The 26,295-nt window shown below is 44.6% G+C and overlaps 1 protein-coding gene across 2 annotated transcripts in view; it reads right to left on the bottom strand.

Annotated features, from left to right (window-relative positions):
* The window catches only part of LOC111966496 (sodium-coupled neutral amino acid transporter 3-like), a 61,976-nt gene extending 35,910 nt beyond the window's left edge, over positions 1-26,066 (bottom strand). For both annotated transcript variants that reach the window (XM_023991187.2, XM_023991195.2), the window contains exons 1-2: positions 25,814-26,066; positions 3,024-3,313 (exon numbers count right to left, since the gene is read on the bottom strand). In XM_023991187.2, the coding sequence (XP_023846955.1) occupies positions 3,024-3,241 (218 nt within the window). In that variant the 5' untranslated portion in view covers positions 3,242-3,313; positions 25,814-26,066. The remainder of the gene's footprint in view (positions 1-3,023; positions 3,314-25,813) is intronic.
* Between the last annotated feature and the right edge of the window lie 229 nt (positions 26,067-26,295).

Below are 26,295 nucleotides of genomic sequence, written 5' to 3'. Positions count from 1 at the left end.
GGGGGTTTATTTAGAGTAGTTGGCTTTATGTTTAGTATAGTTGTCTAGCTGTGTCTATGTACAACGTTTGTAGCMTGTGTGTGTGCACTACGTTATTTAGCTTCACGATCGTTTGTTGTTTTGGTAGTTTGTAAGTGTTTTTGTTTCGTTTTGCCTTCTTCAATAATAAAAAGAAGATGGCTTATTTTCCTCATGCTGCGTTTTGGTCCGTCTCTCCTCCACACGATCGTGACAGAAATTCCCCACCACAACAGGATCAAGCAGCATGATCGGAACCAACAACAGCGGCAAAGTAAACAGGACTCATGGACATGGGAGGAGATCCTGGACGGCAAGGACCCTGAACTCAGCCAGGGGAATATCGCCGTCCAACGGAGCTGGAGGCAGCGAAAGCGGAGAGCGGTTTTATGAGGCAAAGGCAAGGCAGAGTGGCTGGAAGCCGTGAGTAACACCCAAAATTTCTTGGGGGCTAAAGGGTGTGTGGCGAAGCCGGGTTGGATACCTGAGCCATACTCCCGGGCTTGCCGTGGAGTAAGAGGGGCGTCGTACTGGTAGACACCGTGTTATGCGGTAAAGCGCACGTGCCCCCAGTACGCGTGCTTTAGCCCAGTGCGGGCTTTCCACCTTGCCGCACTGGGAGGGCTAGGTTGGGCATCGGAGCCGAGTGCCATAAGCCGGCCCAAACGTAATCTGGTCTCCAAGTACGTCTCCTTCGGGCCGGCGTACATGGCACAAGCTTTTACAGGTCGGTCCCCGGTTCGCCTGTCATGGCCCAGTGCGGGCTATTCCACCTCGCCGCACTGGCAGGGCTACGGGGACCCCATTCAACCTGGTGAGGTTGGGGAGGCTCGGTGCTCAAGAGCACGTGTCCTCCTTCCACGGTCCGGTATATCCGGCGCCACCTTCCCACCCCAGCTCAGTACCACCAGTGCCTACACCACGCACCAGGCTTCCAGTGCATCTCCAGAGCCCTGTTCCTCCTCCACGCACCTCTCCTATGGTGCGTGTCTCCAGCCCAGTGCCTCCAGTTCCGGCACCACGCACCAAGCCCTCTGTGCGTCTCCAGAGCCCTGTACGCACTGTTCCTTCTCCCCGCACTCGCCCTGAGGTGCGTGCCCTCAGCCCGGTACCTCCAGTTCCGGTACCACGCACCAGGCCTAGAGTGCGCCACGAGAGTCCAGTGTGCCCTGTTGTTGTTCCCCGCACTAGCCTGAAGGTGCGTGTCCTTAGCCCGTACCTCCTGTTCCGGTACCACGCACCAGGCCTATAGTGCGTCTCAGCCGGCCAGAGTCTGCCGTCTGCCCAGCGGCGCCAGAACTGCCCGTCTGCCAGCGGCGCCTGAACTGCCGTCTGCCCAGCGGCGCCTGAACTGCCCGTCTGCCAGCGGCGCCTGAACTGCCCGTCTGCCCAGCGGCGCCTGAAACTGCCCGTCTGCCCAGCGGCGCCTGAACTGCCCGTCTGCCCAGCAGCGCCTGAACTGCCCGTCTGCCATACGCCGTCTGAACTGTCCGTCTGCCATGAGCCTGCAAAGCCGCCCGTCTGCCATGAGCCTGCAAAGCCGCCGTCTGCCATGAGCCTACAGAGCCGTCCGCCAGAACAGGAGCCGCTAGAGCCGTCGCCAGACAGGAGCCGCTAGAGCTTCCCAGACCGGATCAGCCAGAGCCTTCCGCCAGACCGGATCAGCCAGAGCCTTCCGCCAGACCGGATCAGCCAGACGTTCCGCCAGACCGGATCATCCAGAGCCTTCGCCAGACCGGATCAGCCAGAGCCTTCCGCCAGACCGGATCAGCCAGAGCCTTCCGCCAGACCGGATCAGCCAGAGCCTTCCGCCAGCCTGACGTCCAGAGCCGTCAGCGAGCCATGACCGTCCAGAGCCGTCAGCGAGCCATGACCGTCCAGAGCCGTCAGCGAGCCATGACCGTCCAGAGCCGTCAGCGAGCCATGACCGTCCAGAGCCGTCAGCGAGCCATGACCGTCCAGAGCCGTCAGCCAGCCATGACCGTCCAGAAGCCGTCAACCAGCCAAGAGCGTCCAGAGCAGCCAGCCAGGATCCGCCAGTCATTCTGGTGTTGCCCCTCATTCTCTGGTGTTGCCCCTCATTCTGGTTTGCCCCTCATTCTGGTGTTGCCCCATTCCGGTGTTGCCCTCATTCCGGTGCTGCTCCTTATCCTGGAGATGCCCCTTAATTTAGGTGGGGTTATTTGGAGGGTGGTCATTGTGGGGAGGCTACAGAAGCTGGGATTGACTATGGTGGGGTGGGGACCTCGCCCTGAGCCTGAGCCACCACCGTGGTCAGATGCCCACCCAGGCCTCCCCTAGACTTTGTGCTGGTGCGCCGGAGTTCGCACCTTAAGGGGGGGCTATGTCACGCCCTGGCCTTAGTATTCTTTGTTTTCTTTTATTATTTTAGTTAGGTCAGGGTGTGACATGGGTATTTATGTGGGTTTTGTAGTGTCCAGGGTGATTGTAAGGTTTAGGGGGTTTATTTAGAGTAGTTGGCTTTATGTTTAGTATAGTTGTCTAGCTGTGTCTATGTACAACGTTTGTAGCATGTGTGTGTGCACTACGTTATTTAGCTTCACGATCGTTTGTTGTTTTGGTAGTTTGTAAGTGTTTTTGTTTCGTTTTGCCTTCTTCAATAATAAAAAGAAGATGGCTTATTTTCCTCATGCTGCGTTTTGGTCCGTCTCTCCTCCACACGATCGTGACAAAGGCAGCCAGTCGCAGAGCTCACCTCAACACTCTGACAAAACAAAGCTCAGTGAGGGAGCACATCACACTCAACACTAATAGTTTAATACTCAGCCAATGTAATATGTTGCCTAAATACCAGAGGGTCTACTTTTTTAGATGAAAAGGTTCCCCTTGTCTGCTATCTTGTATCGAACACTATATGCAGTAGCGAATGAGCCTGGGGATGAGGTTATCTTCTATCTGTGTATACTCTACTTTTTCAAATGAAAAGCCTGTGTATACTTTTGTATGTTTGTAGTCTGCTATCATGTACCTGAGTGTATACTTACTGCTCTGTGGTGTCTCCTGGTGGTGTTTTGGCTGCCGCTGTGGTTTCCTCCCCATGCTCATGGCCTTTCCCATTGGGAATAGAGTTCATCTCTGCTGRCGCCGGTGCTGCTGCTGGTGCTGGAGCTGGTGCTGCTGCTGGTGCTGGAGATGGTGCTGCCGCTGGTGCTGCTGCTGGTGGAGCAGGTTCTACGCTTTCAGCTGCTTTATCGTCACTCATCTTTGTGCTGATGGATGTGTGTGTGGGCTGTGTCTGATGTCCTCTTTTCTTTTCCTCTTTTCCTTCAGGAGTCTAGGAAATAATAGACAAGCGGCAGTTAGACTACAGCTGATGATTTAATTATGTTCACAATCACTGGAATATTACAGTTAATTAAATGCAGATAAGCTCGCATATCTTACACATCTTACACAGCCATCTAAATCCAAAATTGGGATACAAATTGTACAACTTGAGTACAAATGAGTTGCTGGCGACTATAAGAGGCATGTTGAAAGAGGCCTGCTCTTGGCAGTTATAATGAGTCTGTCTGTGTCTTCCTGGTAGGCCCCTGTTAAACGTGCCTGAGTTATAAAGGGCTTTCTAAGAACGCTAGAGGAGCAGACAACACAACACAAACACTTTCTATTTTCAGTTTGTCGCACATAAGATAAAAACACCAGCCACCACCACTGAAGTCGGAAAGCTAAGTTGATAAACAACTTTTGATTCCGGGGAGAATCTCTGGCATTATTGAGTTGTCAGCTGACAGGTATTTTCCTCTCTCTTTCCTCGGAGGAGAAAAGGCCCCAGTTAGCTGTGACACTCTAGGCTTTGTGAGGGATGGTTCGGGCCCCTCTACTCGGGGCCCCTGTGTCCTAGGTCCCCTGCAGTGGTGTCTAAGCAGAGCTGCTGGTGTGCGGGACCCTGAAAGGCCCCTGAAAGACTCCTGTGACATACGTCTCCTGGTTCCTGTCTACCTCGGTTCCCTCTCTGGCTGTCGCTGAAAGCCACCACCACTAATTTCTCCATTAGCTATGCAGCGTAAACAGGGGTAAAGTGCGGATGGGGTAGGGGGGTATAGAGAGTTGGGGGCGAAGGGGTTTAGAGAAGGTGGCACACACATAGCGGGACCCACAGAAGAAGGAGATGAAAGGCAGCAGAACCAGCTACGACCAGCTTAGAACCAGTTCTGGGCGTCTTTGTTCCCAATTTTTTTGTTCTAGCTCGCCATTTTTTTTATTTAATTAGGAAGAGCTTAGCGTAGTGACAGTGCTCTCTCTCTCAGTGCTCCAGCCCCCTTCACTGGGCCTGGTCCCCTCAGCAGCCCCCTTCACTGGGCCTGGTCCCCTCAGCAGCCCCCTTCACTGGGCCTGGTCCTCAAAGAGCCCCCTTCACTGGGCCTGGTCCCCTCAGCAGCCCCCTTCACTGGGCCTGGTCCCCTCAGCAGCCCCCTTCACTGGGCCTGGTCCCCTCAGCAGCCCCCTGTTCCTGCTTTCCACCTCCCCTCCCCAGCCCACCTTTTAAATGTAGCTTTTCGTAAAATGATTTTAGCACATCAAAGACTGAGGGATGTGAATAAACCCTGAGTCTCCATCGAGCAGCAGCCCCTCATGGCCTGTGTCACTGTGTTACTGGCCTCCACCAACCACGTTGTGATGTGAGCCTTATTGCACAGCCAGGCTCCTCTGTCTCTCTGGCTAAAGCCGGGCAACGTGGTCAGCCAGCAAAACACGGCACACAATGGCGCATGTTGTGTGGTTTCCTGGGAACGGGCCGGAGAACAGTGATGCTATTGTGCCAAGCATCATTATACCGCCGGGGCCCCCTTGGCTGCAGCTTGCCAGGCCACTCGAGGGGCTGAAAAGGTAATTCATTGTGCCCTAATTGAAAAGACGCCACCTTGAATTCCGTAGCTACCGGTGTCCCGCGCTCACGCACATGTGTGGCAGGGGAAGGGCAGTGGGCGGTGTCACACACACTAGCAGCCCATCGCCAGTGAGGAGTCTCTCTGTCACTCAAAGAGCTCACGAATCACAGACAGGCTGGAGAGCACGCTCAGAGGAGGATCTGAAGTGGAAAGGATGTGTGATTGGCTGGCTGAACCACAGGGGGATCTCTGGGATGAACTCACAGGGTAGAGCTTCTCCACGTCAAAGCTGATTGGGCAGAATCACATCTTCAATAACCATTGTATAAATTAACAAAAGCAACATGTGACTTCCTTCAGCTAGCTGGGTGTGAAAACACAAACCCAATGTGTTTTCATTCAGCCAGAATACCTGGCAGATCTCTAGCCACAGACACAGGGAATACGGTATGAATACAGTATGTTTGAAGACTTAATTGATTGTTCCACTAAGCCCCTGAGAGAGTGAGTCACTGAAGATGAAAGGGAATGTGTGGCGATGAAGAAGATAACATTTACAATGACAAATGTAGGACAGTCACCATGCGATGTAAGCAGCAAGGACACCCAGATCTCCATGTTAAGGACTTGGAGACTTCTCACCAGGATATCACACATAGAACAAAACCGGAATACTACACCTACAGTATACATACACTATAGTACAGTATGAAACATAAGAGAAAAGGAGGTTGTGTGTTGAGGAGAAGAGGTCTATCTAGGTCAAATCACAGTWGCGATGAGATCACATCCTGAATAACATACAGATGTTCTATCTTAATTTGATCACTCTGTTGTCACAGAGAATTTTCATGCGCAGTAGGAAATGCAAATTGTAGTGAATTCGAGGTTTAAAAAGGCTTATAAAGTTTGTAATTTCCGGTTTAAAATGTCAGACTTGATTTATCCTAAAAAAATGACCATTCATTATAATGCACATAATAATTCACATTTTCTGTTGCTGCAGGATAATTTTCACGCTGTGAGAAACTGGTTAAATTAAGATAGCACATTTGTACCAGCGGAGGCTCCTCAGAAGAAAAAGAAGAGGACCATCCTCCTCAGTGAATTTCATAAAAATAAAAAATAAAAATAAAATTCTGATGAAACTATACTATATATATTCACGTCACCAAATAATTGATTAAAACACACTGTTTTGCAATGAATGTCTACAGTAGCCTCAACAGCACTCTCTGGGGTAGCACCATGGTGTAGCCTGAGGACAGCTAGTTTCCGTCCTCCTCTGGGTACATTGACTTCAATACTAGGATGCTCATGGTTCTCACCCCCTTCCATACACTTACACAGTAATTTTGACAACTTCCGGAGGACGTCCTCCAACCTATCAGAGCTCTTGCAGCATGAACCGACATGTTGTCCACCCAATCAAAGGATCAGAGAATAAATCTAGTACTTAAAGCATAAGCTACAGCTAGCTAGTGCTGCAATGCATAAAATGTGTTGAGTAGTTGACTGAAAGACAGAGAAAGTTGAATAGTTGAACAGTTTTGAACAAATTCATATCTTTAAAAATGAAGGAGAAGCAAACGAGAGAGAGAGAGCTATAATTTTGTAGAATTTGTTTAAACTTTCACTTACTTAGCTAGCGAAYGCAACTAGCTAGTTTAGCCTAATCAAACACCTGGCTCAAACAGAGAGTGATGCTATGTTAGCTAGCTGGCTATAGCTATTCAACACTGGATTTCTTCCAAGTCATGGTAAGCTTTTGGTTTTATTAATGTATTGCCACCGGAGCCAGCCAGCGTAACTGCTAAACTGCTTGCTGTCCACTGTACTGCATGATTGCAGTGGGTTTAGTAATGCGTTAGTTCTAGTAGCTATTATGACTATTACGTTAGCTAATATGGTGACAACGATGTAGGCTGTGTGTAGCGGTTAGTGGTTATGATAACAAAGCCTCCTTCACTCATGCCACCAAATTTACCCTCGTAAAACTGACTATCCTACCGATCCTTGACTTCGGCGATGTCATTTACAAAATAGCCCCCAACACTCTACTCAGCAAACTGGATGTAGTCTATCACAGTGACATCCATTTTATCACCAAAGACCCATATACTACCCACCACTGCGAACTGTATGCTCTCGTTGGCTTGGCCTCACTACATATCCGTTGCCAAACCCACTGGCTCCAGGTCATCTGTAAGTCTTTGCTCGGTAAATCCCCGCCTTATCTCAGTTCACTGGTAACCATATCAACACCGACCCGTAGCACACGCTCCAGCAGGTATATTGCACTGGTCATCCCCAAAGCCAAACTTCCTTTGGCCGCCTTTCCTTACAGTTCTCTGCTGCCAATGACTGGAACGAATTGCAAAAATCTCTGAAGCTGGAGTCTTATATCTCCCTCTCTAACTTTAAGCATCAGCTGTCTGAGCAGTTTACCGATCACTGTACCTGTACACAGCCAATCTGTAAATAGCACACCCGACTACCTCATCCCCATATTATTACTTACCCTCTTGCTCTTTTGCACCCCAGTATCTCTACTTGCACATCATAATCTGCACATCTATCACTCCAGTATTAATGCTAAATTGTAATTATTTTATTTATTTATTGCCTACCTCCTTACTCTTCTGCATTTGCACACACTGTACATAGATTTTTATATTTTTCTTTTCTTTTGTCTTGTTGACTGTACGTTTGTTTATGTGTAACTCTGTGTTGTTGTTTTTGTCGCACTGCTTTGCTTTATCTTGGCCAGGTCGCAGTTGTAAATGAGCACTTGTTCTCAACGGGCCTACCTGGTTAAATGAAGGTGAAATAAATACAAATTAAAATATGGTATGAAGGTTTGGTTTGGAAAGGTTTTGTCACCTGGTCACAGACAGCTGTTGTATTGTTCACTGAAGTCCACAAGAAAAGGGAAAATGTGAGAGGAGGAGAGAGTGTGATCATGTTGTTTGTATGTGGCTGCTAGTTCTGTGTTTGCGTTTGATCAGGGGTGTATTCATTCAGCCGATTCTGTTGAAAAGGTTTTCTTAAACGGAAGCAAACGGAACGAAATGGAGATAAACATACCTGCATTTGTACAACAGAAACTATTGTTTGCAACTGTTGGACTAATGATTACAATCTAGATCAGCTAGATGCAGGCAAGAAAGAGTGTGCAAGGCGGTATTGAATGTGCTACTGTCTGTCAACAAAAATATCTTGCCCTGTGCACCTACGTTGTAAACTTTCATTCGTAGGCTACGTTGTAGCAACCTCATGATGGATATAGGGAAATTAGAGTATCATGTAGTAGCCCAAACTTATTAATGTTTGAGCTGGGTGAATTGAATATGAATGACACTCATCCAATATGCTGTAATAGAAATAACACCATGCTCATGAAACCAAAAAACGGTCCTCCCTCATCTTTAAACGGCACCAATCGCCAACGATTTGTACGGCATGATGCCACCATCATCACATATCCTTCATACACAATTAACAAAGCCTGCCTGCCTGCCCAGCCATCATCACTTAAGTCTCAAACACCTCACTTTCCCAGATTAGCCACCTAAAAGTGTGTATGTGTGTGTGTGTGTGAGTGTGTGTGAGCAGTTTGACAGGAAGTAGTTTGTTGGGAGAACGTCATGCAGGCTTACTCACCACCTCTAGGGAGGTGCACATGTGGCGTCAAGTAATTACATCGAGAGCGTTTAATTAAATTCAACATGCTGTTATTTTTAAAGGTCTCTCTATAAACAACTATTAATAGATGGGGTTTATTTGCTACTGCTCTGCATGCAGCATTAAGATACACATGGAAAGGCTGACACAGAATGACTATTGGCAATGATCCCTATATTGCTCCCTAAGCCAGTGGATGTTGTGGATGCAGTGATTTTATAAACCGCTGTTGTGTTCTGTTCTTGCAGGGTTTCATGGGTGTTGTTGTTGGGTCTCTGCTTTGTGTAGACAGAAGGCCGTGTCCCCAGAGGAAAGGAGCTTGTTTGGTAAGGGTGGGGGTGGGGGGGTGGAGTCATGGGAATAGGGGCATAATTACGCAAGAGCAAATGTCACATTGTTACGCTTTCGTGTGGGAGAAAATCAATGTCCTCCTTCCCTGTCTAATCTGTCAGAGGCTTGCTTGTTTATCCAAGCCTTGAAGAGCCCTGATCCCAAAAAACTCTCCTCAAATTCTCACCCTCAGACCAGCGTCTGTGCTGCTGGGGCTAGGCTACTCTGACGTAGGCAACATGGCTAAGAGACGTCATCCCGGAGGAGATGTATGAGGACCAGAAGAGAAGTGTTTACCGCGAGCCCAGAACCACTCCAAAGCAGGGTCCTGACCCGCACACCACATCTACCAACACTGATTACTTATATTGCCCGTATGTGTGTGTGTGGGGGGAGGGGGGGGGGGGGGGGGTGGGGGGGGGGGGCTTTGTGGGTGTGCGTGTAGGTTGTGGGTGTGCGGTCTGTAAGCGTGGGTGTGTGTGTGTGTGAGTAGTCTGCTCGAGGAATAATCGGGCTATAACACCCCTTCTCCAACACTGTCAAGGCCCTGTGCTTCATTAGTCCACTGTAATTTCATTTGAGCTTAATCTGTTGAAGAGGCTTTGGACTATCATTAAACAATAAGGGATTTTTTKGCAGTTTTGCTACTCTCCTCAGGCAGGGAAAAAGTGCCTCTGCTCCATATCCAATCAGCAAAGCCCTTTGACTTTCCCAAACCCCTGTGGCTACAGAGGTTTGATTCCATATACATGTTTTCCTTACAACCCACCAATTAGAGTACAATCTGTATTGTATTTTGATTAACCACAAGAATAGATACTGGGGGAATTATCTGTGGTAGACCTTACCTCAGCAAGATGAGGGTTTAAGCATTACAGTCAAATAGAAACGCAATTCGGCTACCATGAGAAAATTTCATGATGTGCCACTGAGGTATTTCKTTTTTTTCTGTCTAGCTGGCTGTCAAATTAAAATCCCCAGGGCTCTGAGTGACAACGTGTCTGACTAGAAAACATCTCATCTCTCTAGCGGGCTGAACGTTCAGTGTGGAGAGATTTCCAACAGATTAAGAGATTACACTTTTCCACATAATTTCTCTGATGAGCTGCTAATAGACGTGTGTCTCCCTGTGTTTAAGAGCACAGAGTGGAGAAGAGGGGGCTTCTAACAGCTTGTCTCTGTCTTTCCCTAGGATGACTGGATTATACTAGAGCCACTCTCACTCAGGTGGGAAATCAGGATTTAACCTCCCATGTGTGTCACACACACACAAACACACAAACTCACTATGCTGCTAAAAATAGCCTCATGTCACAAACAGAGGCGTGTTGGGCACCAGCACGTGTGAATATGGATGGACAGATGGATGGACGGATGGATGGATGGAAGGACGGACGGACGGATGCAGTGGACACCTGAAATAAACCTGCCTGGTAAAGTTGTGAAACGCTAGTCCTAGTAAATATTATGGATGGGCTGAACTGTCATCTGTCTATTCTGGTTCTACACACACAGCAATCAGACAAGGGTGTGCTTCACATTTATCCACATTGCTATTTTCATTTCATCCCACAAATACTTCAGTGTGAGGGGGATGCACTGGCACCAGCTATAACTATCAGCTATCATTCAGCATACCACTTGGCGTTCTTTCAGCAGCATAACATTGACTGGACTGCTAAATTAAGTGCTTAAACAACTGAATTAATCAACACATGGGACCCTTCAGCTCTACTTTATATCTACGTGCCGTTGATTTCTCTTTGTTTCAAGTAGTTCCAGTCAGTCACAGACCAATTAATTGAATGGCAAGTGAGGTTGCTGAGACATTATCAGAGAGAGCCTCAAAGTCAGACACTTCTGTTCTGATGCCCAGGCGGAACTCTTTTTCATCACCCATTCCCCACGAACTCACTGCCCTCCCCTGCTCTAATTCACTCTATCCCTTTTTCCTCACACTCCTACCCTCTTCTCTCGCTTGCTCCCAAGATGGGTGGCAGGTAGCCTAGCAGTTAGCGTGTTGGGCCAGTAACTGAAAGGTTGGTCGTTCTAATCCCTGAGCTGGCAAGGTGTCAATGTGCCCTTGAGCAAGGCACTTCCCAGCTAACAATTCCAGGGAAAGAGAACCTTTTGTAATATTCCCTTGCCATTTGAGTGTACAGTTTTCTGTTAGTTACAGGAACATTCTATGTATGTCAGCAGAAACTTCCTGAGAACTTATTTAGCATGTTTTGGCATTATAGTTAGGAGAACATTCCCTTAATGTCCAACAGAACTTACCCAGAACATGGTTACCATGTTCTCAGAATATACAATATTAATGTTCTAGACACGTATTATGGGACGTTGCAAGAACATACTGTGTCCAGTTTTCTGAGGGTTAGGATAATATTCCATCAACGTCACATCAAACATACACAGAACATGGTTTCCATGTTCTCAGAATATAAGATATTAATGTTCTAGACACATTTTATGGCAACGTTGCAAGAACATTCATGCGTCCCGTTTTCTGATGGTTAGGAGAATATACCATCAACGTCACACCCAACATACACAAAACAAGGTTACCTGTGCCCAAGAACGTTTAAAACATAAGACATTGTGTCATGGTCCCTTTGAGATTGTTGTCTACTTCCCGGCTTGTTCCTTGGACGTTACTAAAGATGTTGTTAGGACGTCGCCTGATTGTCCCCAAAAAACTTGCTTCATCACACATTGTTACTGTTGCCAAGCCAATGAAGTACTTTCCCTGTTGGTAAGGTTAGAAACACCCACACAAACAAAGCTTTCAATATACACACATGATTACTTTATACATTTAATCAGTCATTATTATTCAACATGTCCTCACCTGGGATTTGAACTCACAACCTCTTGGTTCATGGCATTCCAATCTTCCCATTACACCAAGTCTGACTGATTTCACCTGCATTGCTACACTTTGCACTTCAAAGTACATCTCGGCTCTGTTAAAAGCACACTTAATCCCACTCACTCTATCATAGTGATTAAGGAGTAACATTAAAACTAAGTACTATGCCCCCACCAACATTAGACAGCCAGACAGAAAACCCTCAAATGGTTGAAACAAGTAAATCAATGATGAGAGAATAGTCTGATTAAATGATAATGGACACAGACATGGTGGTGTAGCAGGACGATAGGAATGCTGTGAACTAAGAGGTTGTGAATTCAAATCCCAAGTGAGGACATGTTGAATAATATTTACTGTATAAATATATATGCACAATGTAATCATGTGTGTCAAATATGTAATTTGAAATGTTGTACATTAAAAGCACTGCGCTGTGTGTGGGTGTCCCTATTCCTGCCAACAGACAAAAAGCTGTAAATATATTAGTAGTTCACCAATCAGGGCCTTGATGGGCTCTGCAACAGTAACAAGGAGTGTTTTGTAAAGTAACAAGTTTTTTGAGGGGTGGGGAGAACGTTTCTTTGAGAYCATCAGGCGACGCCCTAAAAATGTTTTAAGGGACGTCCCCGGAACAAGCTGGGAACTACACAAAAACCTCCAGGGGACCATGAGAGAACATCCTATGTTTTATACGTCATTGGACACATTAATGTTTTTGCAATGTTCCCATGAAACATGTCTAGAACATTAATATCTTATATTCTSAGAACATGTGTCACGACTTCCACCGAAGTCGTTTCCTCTCCTTGATCGGGCGGCGTTCGGCGTCACCAGTCTTCTAGCCATCGTCGATCCACTTTTCATTATTCCATTTGTCTTGTCTTGTTTTCCTACACACCTGGTTTCCATTTCCCTCATTATTTGTTGTGTATTTAACCCTCTGTTCCCCCCATGTCTTTGTGTGGAATTGTTTGTTGTAAGTGCTTGTGCACATGTTACTGGTGCGCGGCGGATTTTGTACCCATATTCTGTTGTATTTTTATGCCGTTGGTTTTTGGATTAAAACCTCTACTTCATCACCCTTCCGGATCCGGGATCCTCCTCATCAAAAAAGCTGACTAGCATAGCCTAGCCTAACGGGACAGGGATATCATATAATATAATTTTCATGAAATCACAAGTCCAATACAGCAAATGAAAGATAAACATCTTGTGAATCCAGCCATCATTTCCGATTTTTWAAATGTTTTACAGCGAAAACACAATATGTATTTCTATTAGCTAACCACAATAGCCAAACACACAACCGCATATTTTCACCATGTTTCCACCGCATAGGTAGCTTTCACAAAACTGACAAAATAGAGATAAAATTAGTCACTAACCAAGAAACAACTTCATCAGATGACAGTCTTATAACATGTTATACAATACATTTATGTTTTGTTCAAAAAAATTTTTTTAATAACTTTACCATAACATACAGCTTGCGTTATTGCGAGACAGCGCTCACCAAAACGGCGGAGAATAGGACTCAAAATTTTACACAGAAATACGAAATAACCATAAATATTTTCTTACTTTTGCTGAGCTTCCATCAGAATGTTGTACAAGGAGTCCTTGGTCCAGAATAAATCRTTGTTTGGTTTTAGAATGTCCATTTCTTCTGTCGAATTCGCGCCACAATGCTAGCCAAGGTTTCTAACATTCCCATCCTCTCTTGGCGCAAAGAACGGAAAACTCCAAAAGTCCCAATAAACGTTGAATAAACTGATAAAACTCGGTTGAAAAAACCTACTTTATGATGTTATTATCATATGTATCAAATAAAATCAGAGCCGGAGATATTCGCCGTATATACCGAACGCTTTTCAGAAGACAATGTCGAGGTCCCTCGCTCGCCGTCGAAGACAAAGAAAATACCGGACCTGTCACTCCAAAAGCTCTTGTTCGGCCTCAGATCAAGCTAGACACCCCATTCCACCTTYCACTGCCTGTTGACATCTAGTGGAAGGCGTATGAAGTGCATGCATATCGATAAATAAAAGCCAGTTGAATAGGCAGGCCCTGAAACAGAGCCTCGTTTTCAGATTTTTCACTTCCTGTATGGAAGTTTGCTGCAAAATGAGTTCTGTTTWACTCACAGATATAATTCAAACAGTTTTAGAAACTTGAGAGTGTTTTCTATCCAATAGTAATAATAGTATGCATATTGTATGATCTAGAACAGAGTACGAGGCCGTTTCATTTGGGCCCRATTTTTTCCAAAGTGAAAACARCGCTCCCKTATTGACAAGAAGTTATTAAASTGCTCCGGCTACTACCTAGTTCTGCTCTCCTGYGTCTGACTTCCCTGCCACCAGTTACGCACCCCTTTACAACATGGCAACTATGTTCTGTGTATATTTGGTGTGATGTTGATGGAATATTCTCCTAACCCTCTGGAATATTCTTGCAACATTCCAATAAAATGTGTCAACAACATTGATATTGAATATTCTGAGAACATGGTAACCACGTTGTGGTTAAGTTCTGTTTGTCATTAAGGGAACGGTCTCTTGGAAACAGTCCTTGCACATTACTAGAACATTCCTATGAAAATGTTAGGTAATGRCCTAATGAGACTCTTAAGGGAACATTCTCTACAGTTGTGGGAACGTTTGTTGTTAACTGGGTTAAACCTAATTGATCCAGGGTCGACCCCACTCTCCGAGGCTGTCTCAGGGGGAGTTGGGATATACAAAAGACACATTTTCAATTCACACTTGTGTATTAATACACACGTGAAATAAGGCACACATATATAAGCACCTACCAAATTATTACTGTTAATATTCCACTCACCTTTACAATCTCTCTACTTGATTTTCGCTCCCAATCTCCTCTCCCCACTCAATACTTAATCCCTTCTCTGCTCACTGGCTCTCGGAGGGATTCCAGGCCCATTGAGTCCCATCATGATTAGCTGGCTGGGTGAATGGGAGATTAACTAAGAACTCAGAGATTTGTGTCAGCCTCTGAGATGCTCCTCATCTCTCTCTCTCTCTCTCTCTCTCTCTCTCTCTCTCTCTCTCTCTCTCTCATTCTCTCTTCTCTCTCTCCTTCCTTCAGGTCTCTCTCTCCTCCTCTTCGTCTCTCTCTCTCTCTCTCTCTCTCTCTCTCTCTCTCTCTTCTCCTACTCTATCTCTCCTCCTCTCTCTCTCCTCTCTCATCCTCTCTCTCTCTCTCTCTCTCTCTCTCTCTCTCTCTCTCTCTCTGAGCCTGGGTGGTGGGGAAATACCAGATTAGTGCACAGCAGTCTTTTGGTAACATATCACCAAGCATATATCATTAACTGTGTGTACTCTCTGGTTGTGGATATTATCTTTCTGGATCAAAGTATACAGTGGGGCAAAAAGTATTTGTCAGCCACCATTGTGCAAGTTCTCCCACTTAAAAAGATGGGAGAGGCCTGTAATCTTCAATCATAGGTAATACACTTCAACTATGACAGACAAAATGAGGGGCAAAATCCAGAAAATCACGACCATCATTGTAGGATTTTTTATGAATTTATTTGCAAAATTATGTGGAAAATACAAGTATTTGGTCAATAACAAAAGTTTATCTCAATAACTTTTAGTTAATCTACCCCTTTGTTTGGCAATCGACAAGAGGTCAAACGTTTTTCTGGTAAGTCTTCCACACAGGTTTTCACACGATCAATGTCGATGAGACTGCGGAATGATTTTATGGGCGCTGTACATAAAAGTTTACTTGTTGCAGGTAACTCCATGAGCATCTCCTCTAGAGCAGTGATGTTTTGGAGGCTGTTGCTGGCAACACGGACTTTCAAACTCCCTCCAAAGATTTTCTATGGGGTTGAGATCTGGAGACTGCTACAGGCCACTCCAGGACCTTGAAATGCTTCTTAACGAAGCCACTCTTCGTTGCCCCGGCGGTGTGTTTGGGCATCATTGTCATGCTGAAAGACCAGCCACGTTTCATCTTCAATACACCCTTGCTGATGGAAGGAGGTTTTCACTCAAAATCTCACGATACATGGCCCCATTCATCTCTTTCCTTTACACGGATCAGTCGTCCTGGTCCCTTTGCAGAAAAACAGCCCCAAAGCATGATGTTTCCACCCCTCATGCTTCACAGTAGGTATGGTGTTCTTGGATGCAGCTCAGCATTCTTTGTCCTCCAAACACGACGAGTTTAGTTTTTAAACCAAAGTTCCTATTTTGGTTCATCTCGACATATGACATTACTTCCCAATCTTCTTCTGGATCATCCAATATGCTCTCTAGCAAACTTCAGACGGGCCTGGACATGTACTGGCTTAAGCAGGGGGACACGTCTGGCACTGCTGAGGATTTGAGTCCCTGGCGGCGTAGTGTGTTACTGACGGTAGGTTCTTTGTTACTTTGGTCCCAGCTCTCTGCAGGTCATCTCACTAGGTCCCCCCGTGTGGTTCTGGGATTTTTGCTCACCGTCTTGTGATCATTTTGACCCCACGGGGTGAGATCTTGCGTGGGCCCCAGATCGAGGGAGATTATCAGTGGTCTTGTATGTCTTCCATTTCCTAAAATTGCTCCCACAGTTGATTTCTTCAAACCAAGCTGCTTACCTATTGCAGATTCAGTCTTCCCAGCCTGTGCAGGTCTAAATTTTGTTTCTGGTGTCCTTTGACAGCTCTTTGGTATGCCATAGTGGATTTGGAGTGTGACTGTTTGAGGTTGTGGACAGGTGTCTTTTATACTGATAACAAGTTCAAACAGGTGCCATTAATCACGGTAACGCGTGGAGGACAGAGGAGCCTCTTAAAGAAGAAGTTACAGGTCTGTGAGAGCCAGAAATCTTGCTTGTTTGTCGGTGACCAAATACTTATTTTCCACATAATTTTGCACAATATAGATTCATTAAAATCCCTAGGGGGCAATGTGATTTTCTGGATTTTTTCCCCTCATTTTGTCTATCATAGTTGAAGTGTACCTATGATGAAAATTACAGGCCTCTCTCATCTTTTTAAGTGGGAGAACTTGCACAATTGGTGGCTGACTAAATACTTTTTTGCCCCACTGTATAGTAAATATTAGGTTTCTTACATAGATTTATACCCAACACTCATACAGATGTAGGATCTTAATTTGAGCCAGTTTGCTACAGCAGGAAAATAATCCTACAGCAACCGATAATGTGAATTATTATGTTGATTATAACTAATAGAAATGTTTGTAGGGGTTGATACAWTTTTTGTTACAAACTTTAGAAGCCTTTTTGAACCTTGAATACACTACAATTTGTGCTTACTTACAAGCCCTTAACCAACAATGCAGGTTTAAGATAAATACCAACAAAAAAATAAAAAAATAAAAGTGACAAATAATTAAAGAGCAGCAGTAAAATAACAATAGCGAGGCTATAAACAAGTGGCACCGGTACAGAGTCAATGTGGGGCGGCACCGGTTAGTCGAGGTCATTGAGGTAATATGTACATGTAGGTAGAGTTGTGAGAGTGCAGTTAGTTGACTACAGCTCAGCGTTCAACACCATAGTGTCCTCCAAGCTCATCACTCAGGACCCTGTGGCTGAACACCTCCCTCCACAACTGGATCCTGGACTTCCAGGCAGGCTGCCCTCAGGTGGTGAGGGTAGGCAACAACAAATCCGCCACTTTGACCCTCAACATGGGGGGCCCTCAGGGGTGCGTGCTTAGTCCCCTCCTGTACTCCCTGTTCACCCACAACTGTGTGGTCGCGCATGACTCCAACACCATCATTACGTTTTCTGACGACACTACGGTGGTAGGCATGATCAACGACGATGATGAGACAGCCTGTAGGGAGGAGGTCAGTGACCTGGCAGTGTGGTGCCAGGATAACAACCTTTCCCTCAACATCAGCAAAACAAAGGAGCTTATCGCGGACTACAGGAAACGGATCCACATCGACGGGGCTGTAATTGAGCGGGTCGAGAGCTTCAAATTCCTTTGTGCCACATCACTAAGGGAATAACATGGTCCACACACACCAACACAATCGTGAAGAAGGCATGACAACACCTCTTCTCCCTCAGGAGGCTAAAAAGATTAGGCATGGGCCTTCAGATCCTCAATAAGTTATACAGTTATACCATTGTATGCATCTTGACTGGCTTCTTCACCGCTTGGTAAACTATTAGTGGATTTGGCTATTTCAGCCACACCAGTTGCTGACAGGTGTATAAAATCTAGCACACAGCCAAGCAATCTCCATAGACAAACATTGGCAGTAGAATGGCCTTACTGAAGATCTCAKTGAATTTCAACGTGGCACCGGCAAAGGATGCCACCTTTCCAATAAATCAGTTAATCAAATTTCTGCCCTGCTAGAGCTGCTCCGGTCAACTCTAAGTACTGTTATTGTGAAGTGGAAAAGTCTCGGAGCAGCAACGGCTCAGCCGCGAAGTGGTAGGCCACACAAGTTCACAAAACAGGACCACCCAGTGCTGAAGCACGTAACGCGTAACAATCGCGTGTCTTCGGTTTCAGCACTCATTACAGAGTTCCAAACTGCCTCTGGAAGCAACGTCAGCACAAGAACTGTTCTTCGGGAGCTTCATGAAATGGGTTTCCATGGCAGAGCAGCCGCACTTAAGCCTAAGATCACCATGTGCAATGCTAAGCGTCGGCTGGAGTGGTGTAAAGCTCGCCGCCATTGGACTCTGGAGCAGTGGAAACGCTTCACCATCTGGCAGTCCAAAGGACGAATCTGGGTTTCAGCAGATTTCARGAGAATGCTACCTGCCCGAATGCATAGTGCCAACTGTAAAATTTGGTGGAGGAGGAATAATGGTSTGGGGCTGTTTTTCATGGTTCGGGCTAACCCAGTGAAGGGAAATCGTAACACTACAGCATACAATGACATTCTAGACGATTATGTGCTTCCAATTTGTGGCAACAGTTTGGGGAAGGMCCTTTCTTGTTCCAGCATGACAATGTCCCCGTGCACAAAGCGAGGTCCATAAAGAAATGGTTTGTTGAGATCGATGTGGAAGAACTTGACTGGACTGCACAGAGCCCTAACCTCAACCCCATTGAACACCTTTGGGATGAAATGGAACGCTGACTGCGAGCCAGGCCTAATCGACGAACATCAGYGCCCAACCTCACTAATGCTTGTGGCTGAATGGAAGCAAATCCCCACAGCAATGTTCCTAAAAATTGTCCAGCCACCCAAATCATAGACATGTGGCCYCAGACAAAAAAAGCATCCTCTCCTGGCTCCCCARCCCTATCTTCTCTTCTCTCCCTCTCTCTTCTCTCCATCACGTGGACGAGGAGAGAGATCATCACTGGGGAAACCATCCAGCTGGAAATACAACTCCCAGCGATGGGCCTCCACCATGGTTCAGCGCCGAGGACCCGACTACATCACATGCCATCGTACCAAGTGGGTCTAGGGCTAGGCTAACCCCGCTGTCATAAGACATGTTGCCAATGGCTTTAGGTTAAATTATTTCAAAAGCATTTATAGTTCCACAAAACAGCTGAGGTAACTACTAGGACTTCACAAACTGAGAGATGTGTGCCATACCTCTAAATTAAAACCCAAAACAAAGCTCTGGCTCGGCTCAGACCTTTCTATTTGGAAACAGAAATAGAGGGCTCTGGCTCTGCTGAGTGTAACACATTCAAAATGTTTAAAGTCACATCCTGATTCCTGACATTCCAGGAAGTGAATGCCGTCCAATGTGAGGGCTGTGTTCCCAAGCAGCTGTCCTAAATAGATTAGTACCTCTCCTCACCCCTGCTGCTGATGTCACAGTGAAGCCATTGAGATAGTAGAGGGGTAAGGGCATGTCTCTGAGTCTGGCCTACTTCTAGTTCTAGCCCTGCATCCCGTGCCTAATGACACCCTGATCAATGTTGAGTTATGGAGCGTGACTCTGGGTGTCCTCCATCAATGCTCTCCCTTAAGCACTTCCTCTGAGATATCTTCCACGAGCCCGCAAACACTGAGCTCATGGATGTTAAATTGTGACTTAACTTGTGACAAACACATGAGCTTTACCGATGCAGTGGTGTAGAAGTCCAACAGAAGAATATGAAACAATTTTATGAAATAGAAATTATGGAATTGTGTGGTGGACCTGGAGGCATTCTCACCATCAAATTGGACACAAACAATTTAATTTGAGGTTTTCATCACTTTCTCTCCAGCAAATCTAAAAGTGTGTGAGTGCTGGGTATTCTAAGACTTAGTGAAATAATGAGTTTTAAGCACTGTTTTAAAACTGTTCAAAGATGGCCAAAGATCTTTGAGTCTATGCTCTTACAAATCCACACTGATGTCATTAACATTTCCAGAAAAAAAGATGACTTCACCTGCTTCAAACTGGTCAGCCAAAAAAGTATTTTCTAACTACCTTCCTAACTCCTTAGCCTTGGTAGTTTAGACAATTTAAGAGATTACAGGTCATTTTTCCCTCCCAGACTACGGATTTACAAAGTACTTCAATGTACAAACAGTACTTCAAAAAGAGTTTGGCTTTCATGGCTGAGGATTTCTCTAATTCATCTGGACTACTGTTTCTGATCATACATACTAGGTTATTGCCCTGAGGTGTTCCTTATCATTCTGATATACTTTGAAATTGTGTTGAACAGGAGCACATAGTAAGCAGTGGCTCGATTCAGCTTTGTGKGGAAACAAAAGTGAATAACATGTTATAAGACACGTAATAACCACATCAATCGTAAAGCTGTCCAATGTAATTTCAAACACACATTTCTGACTTAGCTACAAGTAACCATCATATTAAGGTGAAAGTGTTGAGTGCAAAAAAATAAGTTGTTGAAGTTGATGTCCCATAATTTCATTATTTCAGAGTGACAGCAAATCACAGCATCAAAAAGTCTCTGGGGCTCAAATCTCTGTAGGAGAGTTCAGTCTTCCCTCACTGCATTGTGAGTTCAAAAATGTAAAATCTAATTCACTTCACGTTGACTTGTCATTCCAGCCGAGGTAAAGCAATACCTGTAGGCAGGAGGGGTATATATTGCAAATGGATAATATTCTTTGATCCAATAATGTAGGAATAAAGTGAACCCCTCTATCTACTTACCAGGCCATTGACTCTCACACACCATAGAGAAGATGATACAAGGAGCTGTAATGTCGGATTACATGATTACATGAACAGCACAAACCAAATGGACTTAAAGGGCATGTTACAAAGGCTCAAGACAGAAACCAGGTTTTAACTCTACTCTGGCCATGCACCTCCTTTACCACTCATCTCACCTGACTCCACTCTGCTCATTAACACCCATGACCATTTAAGCAGCAGTTCCTCCCTCCAGTCTTTCTTATTCCTGTTGATGAATGCATGGGGCAGCCAACTTGTTTTCCTTTCTATGTTGTGTGTGTGCTCGTGACTGAGAAGTGAGTACCTTTCATTGTTAAAGAATATGTATAACTGTTAACATTCAGATAATTTTTTGTTGATGTTAAAGTTTATATTCCGCTGTCAAATTACTTAGTACAATTTCCTGTCAGTCCAGCATGTGGGATGCATTTGTTATTTATCCCTTTTGCATGTGTCAGTCATGCGTGGATGTTAACATGTGTTTGTATCTCCCTCTTGTATTTCCCTCGTAAACCACATCTGACCACCTTTCCCCATGTGTTCCTGTGTTTGTGTGCAATAAAACCCTACTATTTGGATTCCTGCTTCATCTCATTTCATCTGCATTCTTCTTGCTGCACCAATGTGGCACTTCGAACTCTGAACTAGTCAAACCCTCCTTATACAGTCCTCCTTTTCTACAGGACAATTATGCCACTTTTCAACCTCTAATTCATTATCTCCAGCACCATACCAGTGTTTACATGTGAAAACAGTTTGTTTCTATTATCTGGTTAAACATAAGGGTATTAAATAAATTATTCTGACATCACAGGGTAGGATTAAAAGTAAGAAACTGTGATTTTCAAAACTTGCTTCAAGTTTCTAGCCATAGGGAGGGTATTTTCTTGCTGGCCATGTCACTGCGAATCTTCTTGACAATCACTGTTTTTAAAATGTCAACTTTTGATGTTTTCACATACAGTACCAGTCAAATGTTTGGACACTTACTCATTCSAGGGTTTTTCTTAATTTTTACTATTTTCTACATTGTAGAATAGTAGTGAATACATCAAAATGATGAAATAACACATGGAATCATGTAGTAACCAAAAAAAGTGTTAAACAAATACAAATATATTTGAGATTCTTCAAAGTAGTCACCCTTAACCTTGATGAAAGCTTTRTACACTTGACATTCTCTTAACCAGCTTCACCTGGAATGATTTTCCAACAGTCATGAAGGAGTTCCCACATATGCTAAGCACTCGTTGGCTGCTTTTCCTTCACTCTGCCATCCAACTCATCCCAAACCATCTCAATTGGGTTGAGGTCGGGTGATTGTGGAGACCAGGTCATCTGATGCAGCACTCCATCACTCTCCTTGTTCAAATAGCCCTTAGTGTTGGGTCATTGTCCTGTTTTAAAAACAAATGACAGTCCCACTAAGCACAAACCAGATGGGATGGCGTATTGCTGCAGATTGCTGTGGTAGCCATGCTGGTTAAGTGTTCCTTGAATTCTAAATAAATCAGTGTCACCAGAAAAGCACCACCACACCACTATACTTCACGGTGGGAACCACACATGCAGAGATCACCTGTTCACCTACTCTGCTTCTCACAAAGACACGGTGGTTGGAACCAAATATCTCAAAGGACAGATTTCCACCGGTCTAATGTCCATTGCTCATATTTCTTGGACCAACGAAGTCTCTTCTTATTGATGTTCTTTAGTAGTTTGTTTTCAGCAATTCTACCATGAAGGCCTGAGTCACGCTGTCTTCTCTGAACAGTTGATTTTGAGATGTCTGTTACTTGAAGTCTGAAGCATTTATTTGGGTTGCAATTTCTGAGGTGCAGTTAACTCTAATGAACTTATCCTCTGCAGCAGAGGTAACTCTGGGTCTTCCTTTCCTGTCGCGGTCCTCAGAGCCAGTTTCATCAWAGCGCTTGATGTTTTTTTGCGACTGCACTTGAAGAATCTTTCAAAGTTCTTGAAATTGTCCGCATTGACTGACCAAATAGGGCTATCGACTGTATACCACCCCTACCTTGTCACAACACAACTGATTGGTTCAATCGCATTTTAAGAAGGAAAGAARTTCCACAAATTAACAAGGCACACCTGTTAACTGAAAGCTGGTTGAGAGAATGCCAAGAGTGTGCAAAGTTGTCATCAAGGCAAAGGGTGGCTACTTTGAAGAATATATAATATCAAATATATTTTGATTTGTTTAACACTTTTTGGGTTGTGTTATTTCATAGTTTTGATGTAGAATGTAGAAAATAGTAGAAATAAATAAAAACTGGAATGARTAGGTGTATCCAAACTTTTGACTGGTACTGTATATCAAATAAGATGAAAAGAACTCGTCGGCCAAGTGTAATTTCACATGGATAATGACTCAATGAGAAAACGATTACACTTGTATCTCTCTCGCTAGCTCTGAACAAACCCACTGACTGCTGCCTGTATTGTTGAGATACACAGAGTCATGTTCAGTCAAACATGGCACTCAAAGGATGAAAATCAAACCTCAACCCATAAGTCTACGATAGAAATATATGCTAAGTTACACTCACTCAAAAAATACCTTCCATAAAACACACTTGTGTGATTCTGCAGTTCTGTGCACACAGCTCCGGCTGGAGCATCAGTCCAGTCAACTGTGAACCAGTGCTCTGGAGTGGGGGTGGAGGTTTAACGGGAGAGTGAGCCAGAGCACGACTCACTGACAGGCCAGCGCTCATTCAAATATATCAACAGTACAGTCCTGACAGGCTGACAGAACAGGAAATCTCACCTGCTCCCTCCTGTCAGCTCCAGCAGACACAATAGTCTCAACTGCTGCCCTCCCTACAAATAGCCCACAGAAGGGGCTCTGCACTCTGCAGCTTCTCAGCAACCCAGGTGTCTCTAGGAATGCTTGTTACCTGTCTAGTGCAGAGTGACACAGAGTTAGTGCGTGGGGGTGTAGGCCTACATTGGATAAAACAACCCAACACATTAGATAAAAACTTGCTTCTAAATGCACTATAGCCTTTGTCACTTGAGGCATTTGGAACTAAAGGKGCCTGATTTACAAAGGGCAAATGAAAACAATATTGGACTAGCCTATATGATAATACAGTTAGGCCTATGATTTACTGAACAAAAATATAAACGCAACATGCAACAAYTTCAAAGATTTTACTGAGTTACAGTTCATATAAGGAAATGTGTCAATTGAAATAAATTCATTAGGCCCTAATATATGGATTTCACATGACTGGGAATACAGATATGCATCTATTGGATCATAAAACCAGTCAGTATCTGGTGTGACCACCATTTGCCTCATGCAGCRCGACACATCTCCTTCACATTCAGTTGATCAGGCTGTTGGTTGTGGCCTGTGGAATGTTGTCCCACTCATCAACAATGGCTGTGCGAAGTTGCTGGATATTTTAGTGGGAACTGGAACACACTGTCGTACACATCGATCCAGAGCATCCCAAACATGCTCAATGGGTGACAAGTCTGGTGAGTATGCAGGCCATGAAAGACTTGGGACATTTTCAGCTTCCAGGAATTGTGTACAGATCCTTGCGACATGGGGTTGTGCATGATATGATCATACTGAAACATGAGGTAATTGTGTACAGATCCTTGCGACATGGGGTTGTGCATGATATGATCATACTGAAACATGAGGTGATTGCGGCAGATGAACGGCACAACAATGGGGCTCAGGATCTCGTCAGTGTATCTCTGAGCTTTCAAATTGCCTTCGATAAAATGCAAGTGTTTTCGTTGTCCATAGCTTATGCCTGCCCATACCATAACCCCACCTCCACCATGGGGCACACTGTTTACAACATTGACATCAGCAAACCGCTCACCCACACAATGCCATACACATGGTTTGCGGTTGTGAGGCCGGTTGGATGTACTGCCAAATGCCTAAAACAACATTGGAGTCGGCTTATGGTAGAGAAATTAACATCAAATTCTCTGACAACAGCTCTGGTGGGCATTCCTGCAGTCAGCATGCCAATTGCACACTCCCTCAAAACYTGATCWGTGCATTGTGTTGTGTGACAAAACGGCACAATGTTATTGACCCCAGCACAAGGTGCACCTGTGTAATGGTCATGCGGTTTAATCGTGTAATGGTCATGCTGTTTAATCAGCTTCTGTATATGCCACACCTGTCAGGTGGGTGGATTATCTTGGCAAAGAAGAAATGCTCACTAACAGGGATGTAAACAAATTTGTGCAGAAAATGTGAGAGAAATAAGCTTTTTGTGCACATGAAACATTTCTGGGATATTTTATATCAGCTCATGAAACATGGAACCAACACTTTACATGTTATGTTTATATTTTTGTTCAGTGTAGTATATATGCCACGTTTAAGTGGTAAGCGAAAAGGGGGATAACATATTAATAAGAATGACCAAGAATCTATAGAGGTGTTGAAGAACTGTGGCAAATACACCACATGCTGGATAGTAAAATAAACGGATGGTGAGTATAGTCTAGCCTACTCTAGATGACCAGTAAAATGTTTTTACTTAAATAACTTTGTGAAATTGTAGATGACCAATGTATGACCAGACCAGAGTGCAGCGCAAGTTATCAACTGGATCAGCGCTCACTGAGAACCGTTACTTCAGTAATATATAACACCAATTTAACAATAATGTAACAATGTAACTATAATGTAACAGCATTCTTTATGAGAAACTAACTCGAGAAGATAGGCTGTCTTAAATTTCCGAAATAAATTCACAGTATTATTTTTATTCGAGCTACAATGCATGCCATGGCTCTTGATGACAACACTATTCGATAAACCTGTCTGATAGCCATATTGGATATGGTTTCAGTAGACCACAAAGGAAATGAAGGGATGAATAGCCGACTATGTAAAGACATTGCACTGAATATTGACGGTGAATAATACTCTTACCAGAGATAACTAGTGTGCCAATGTGAACTCAGTCCGAATATCTCCACACGAATCTTGCATCCGCTTCTTTGCTGTTTTTTCTTTGTCTTGTGGCTCTTCACTCCGTTACCTGTTATACGGCAATCAATATTTTATGAGATTCGTGTGCGCTCCTTCTCAATTGCTGTGTAAATGTAATGTGTTCACTATAAAAATTTAGCTCATAATCTATTGAATGTGGGATGTTGAGCGTGTCCAGGTTCCGCCTACTGCATGCAACCTCCAATCAATTGGTTCTATTGTGCGGTTCCAGAGCGCGCGTTGAGCGTTTTTCACGCGGCACGCGCTCCCTTGGAGCGCAACAATATTACATGTACTAGTCTGTGTTACATGGCAGCTTACATTTCTTCGTTCTTCACTTTAATTTTACGTTGAATAAACTATGCAGAAATCATTATATCCATGATTGCCTGTTGCATGTAGCACCATATTTGTCATGATTG

Source organism: Salvelinus sp. IW2-2015, linkage group LG1 (assembly GCF_002910315.2).
Source record: "Salvelinus sp. IW2-2015 linkage group LG1, ASM291031v2, whole genome shotgun sequence".
In the NCBI taxonomy this organism is placed as follows: Eukaryota; Metazoa; Chordata; class Actinopteri; order Salmoniformes; family Salmonidae; genus Salvelinus; species Salvelinus sp. IW2-2015.
The sequence above is the reverse complement of the archived record's forward strand: the minus strand, read 5'-3'. Positions and strand labels throughout refer to the sequence as shown.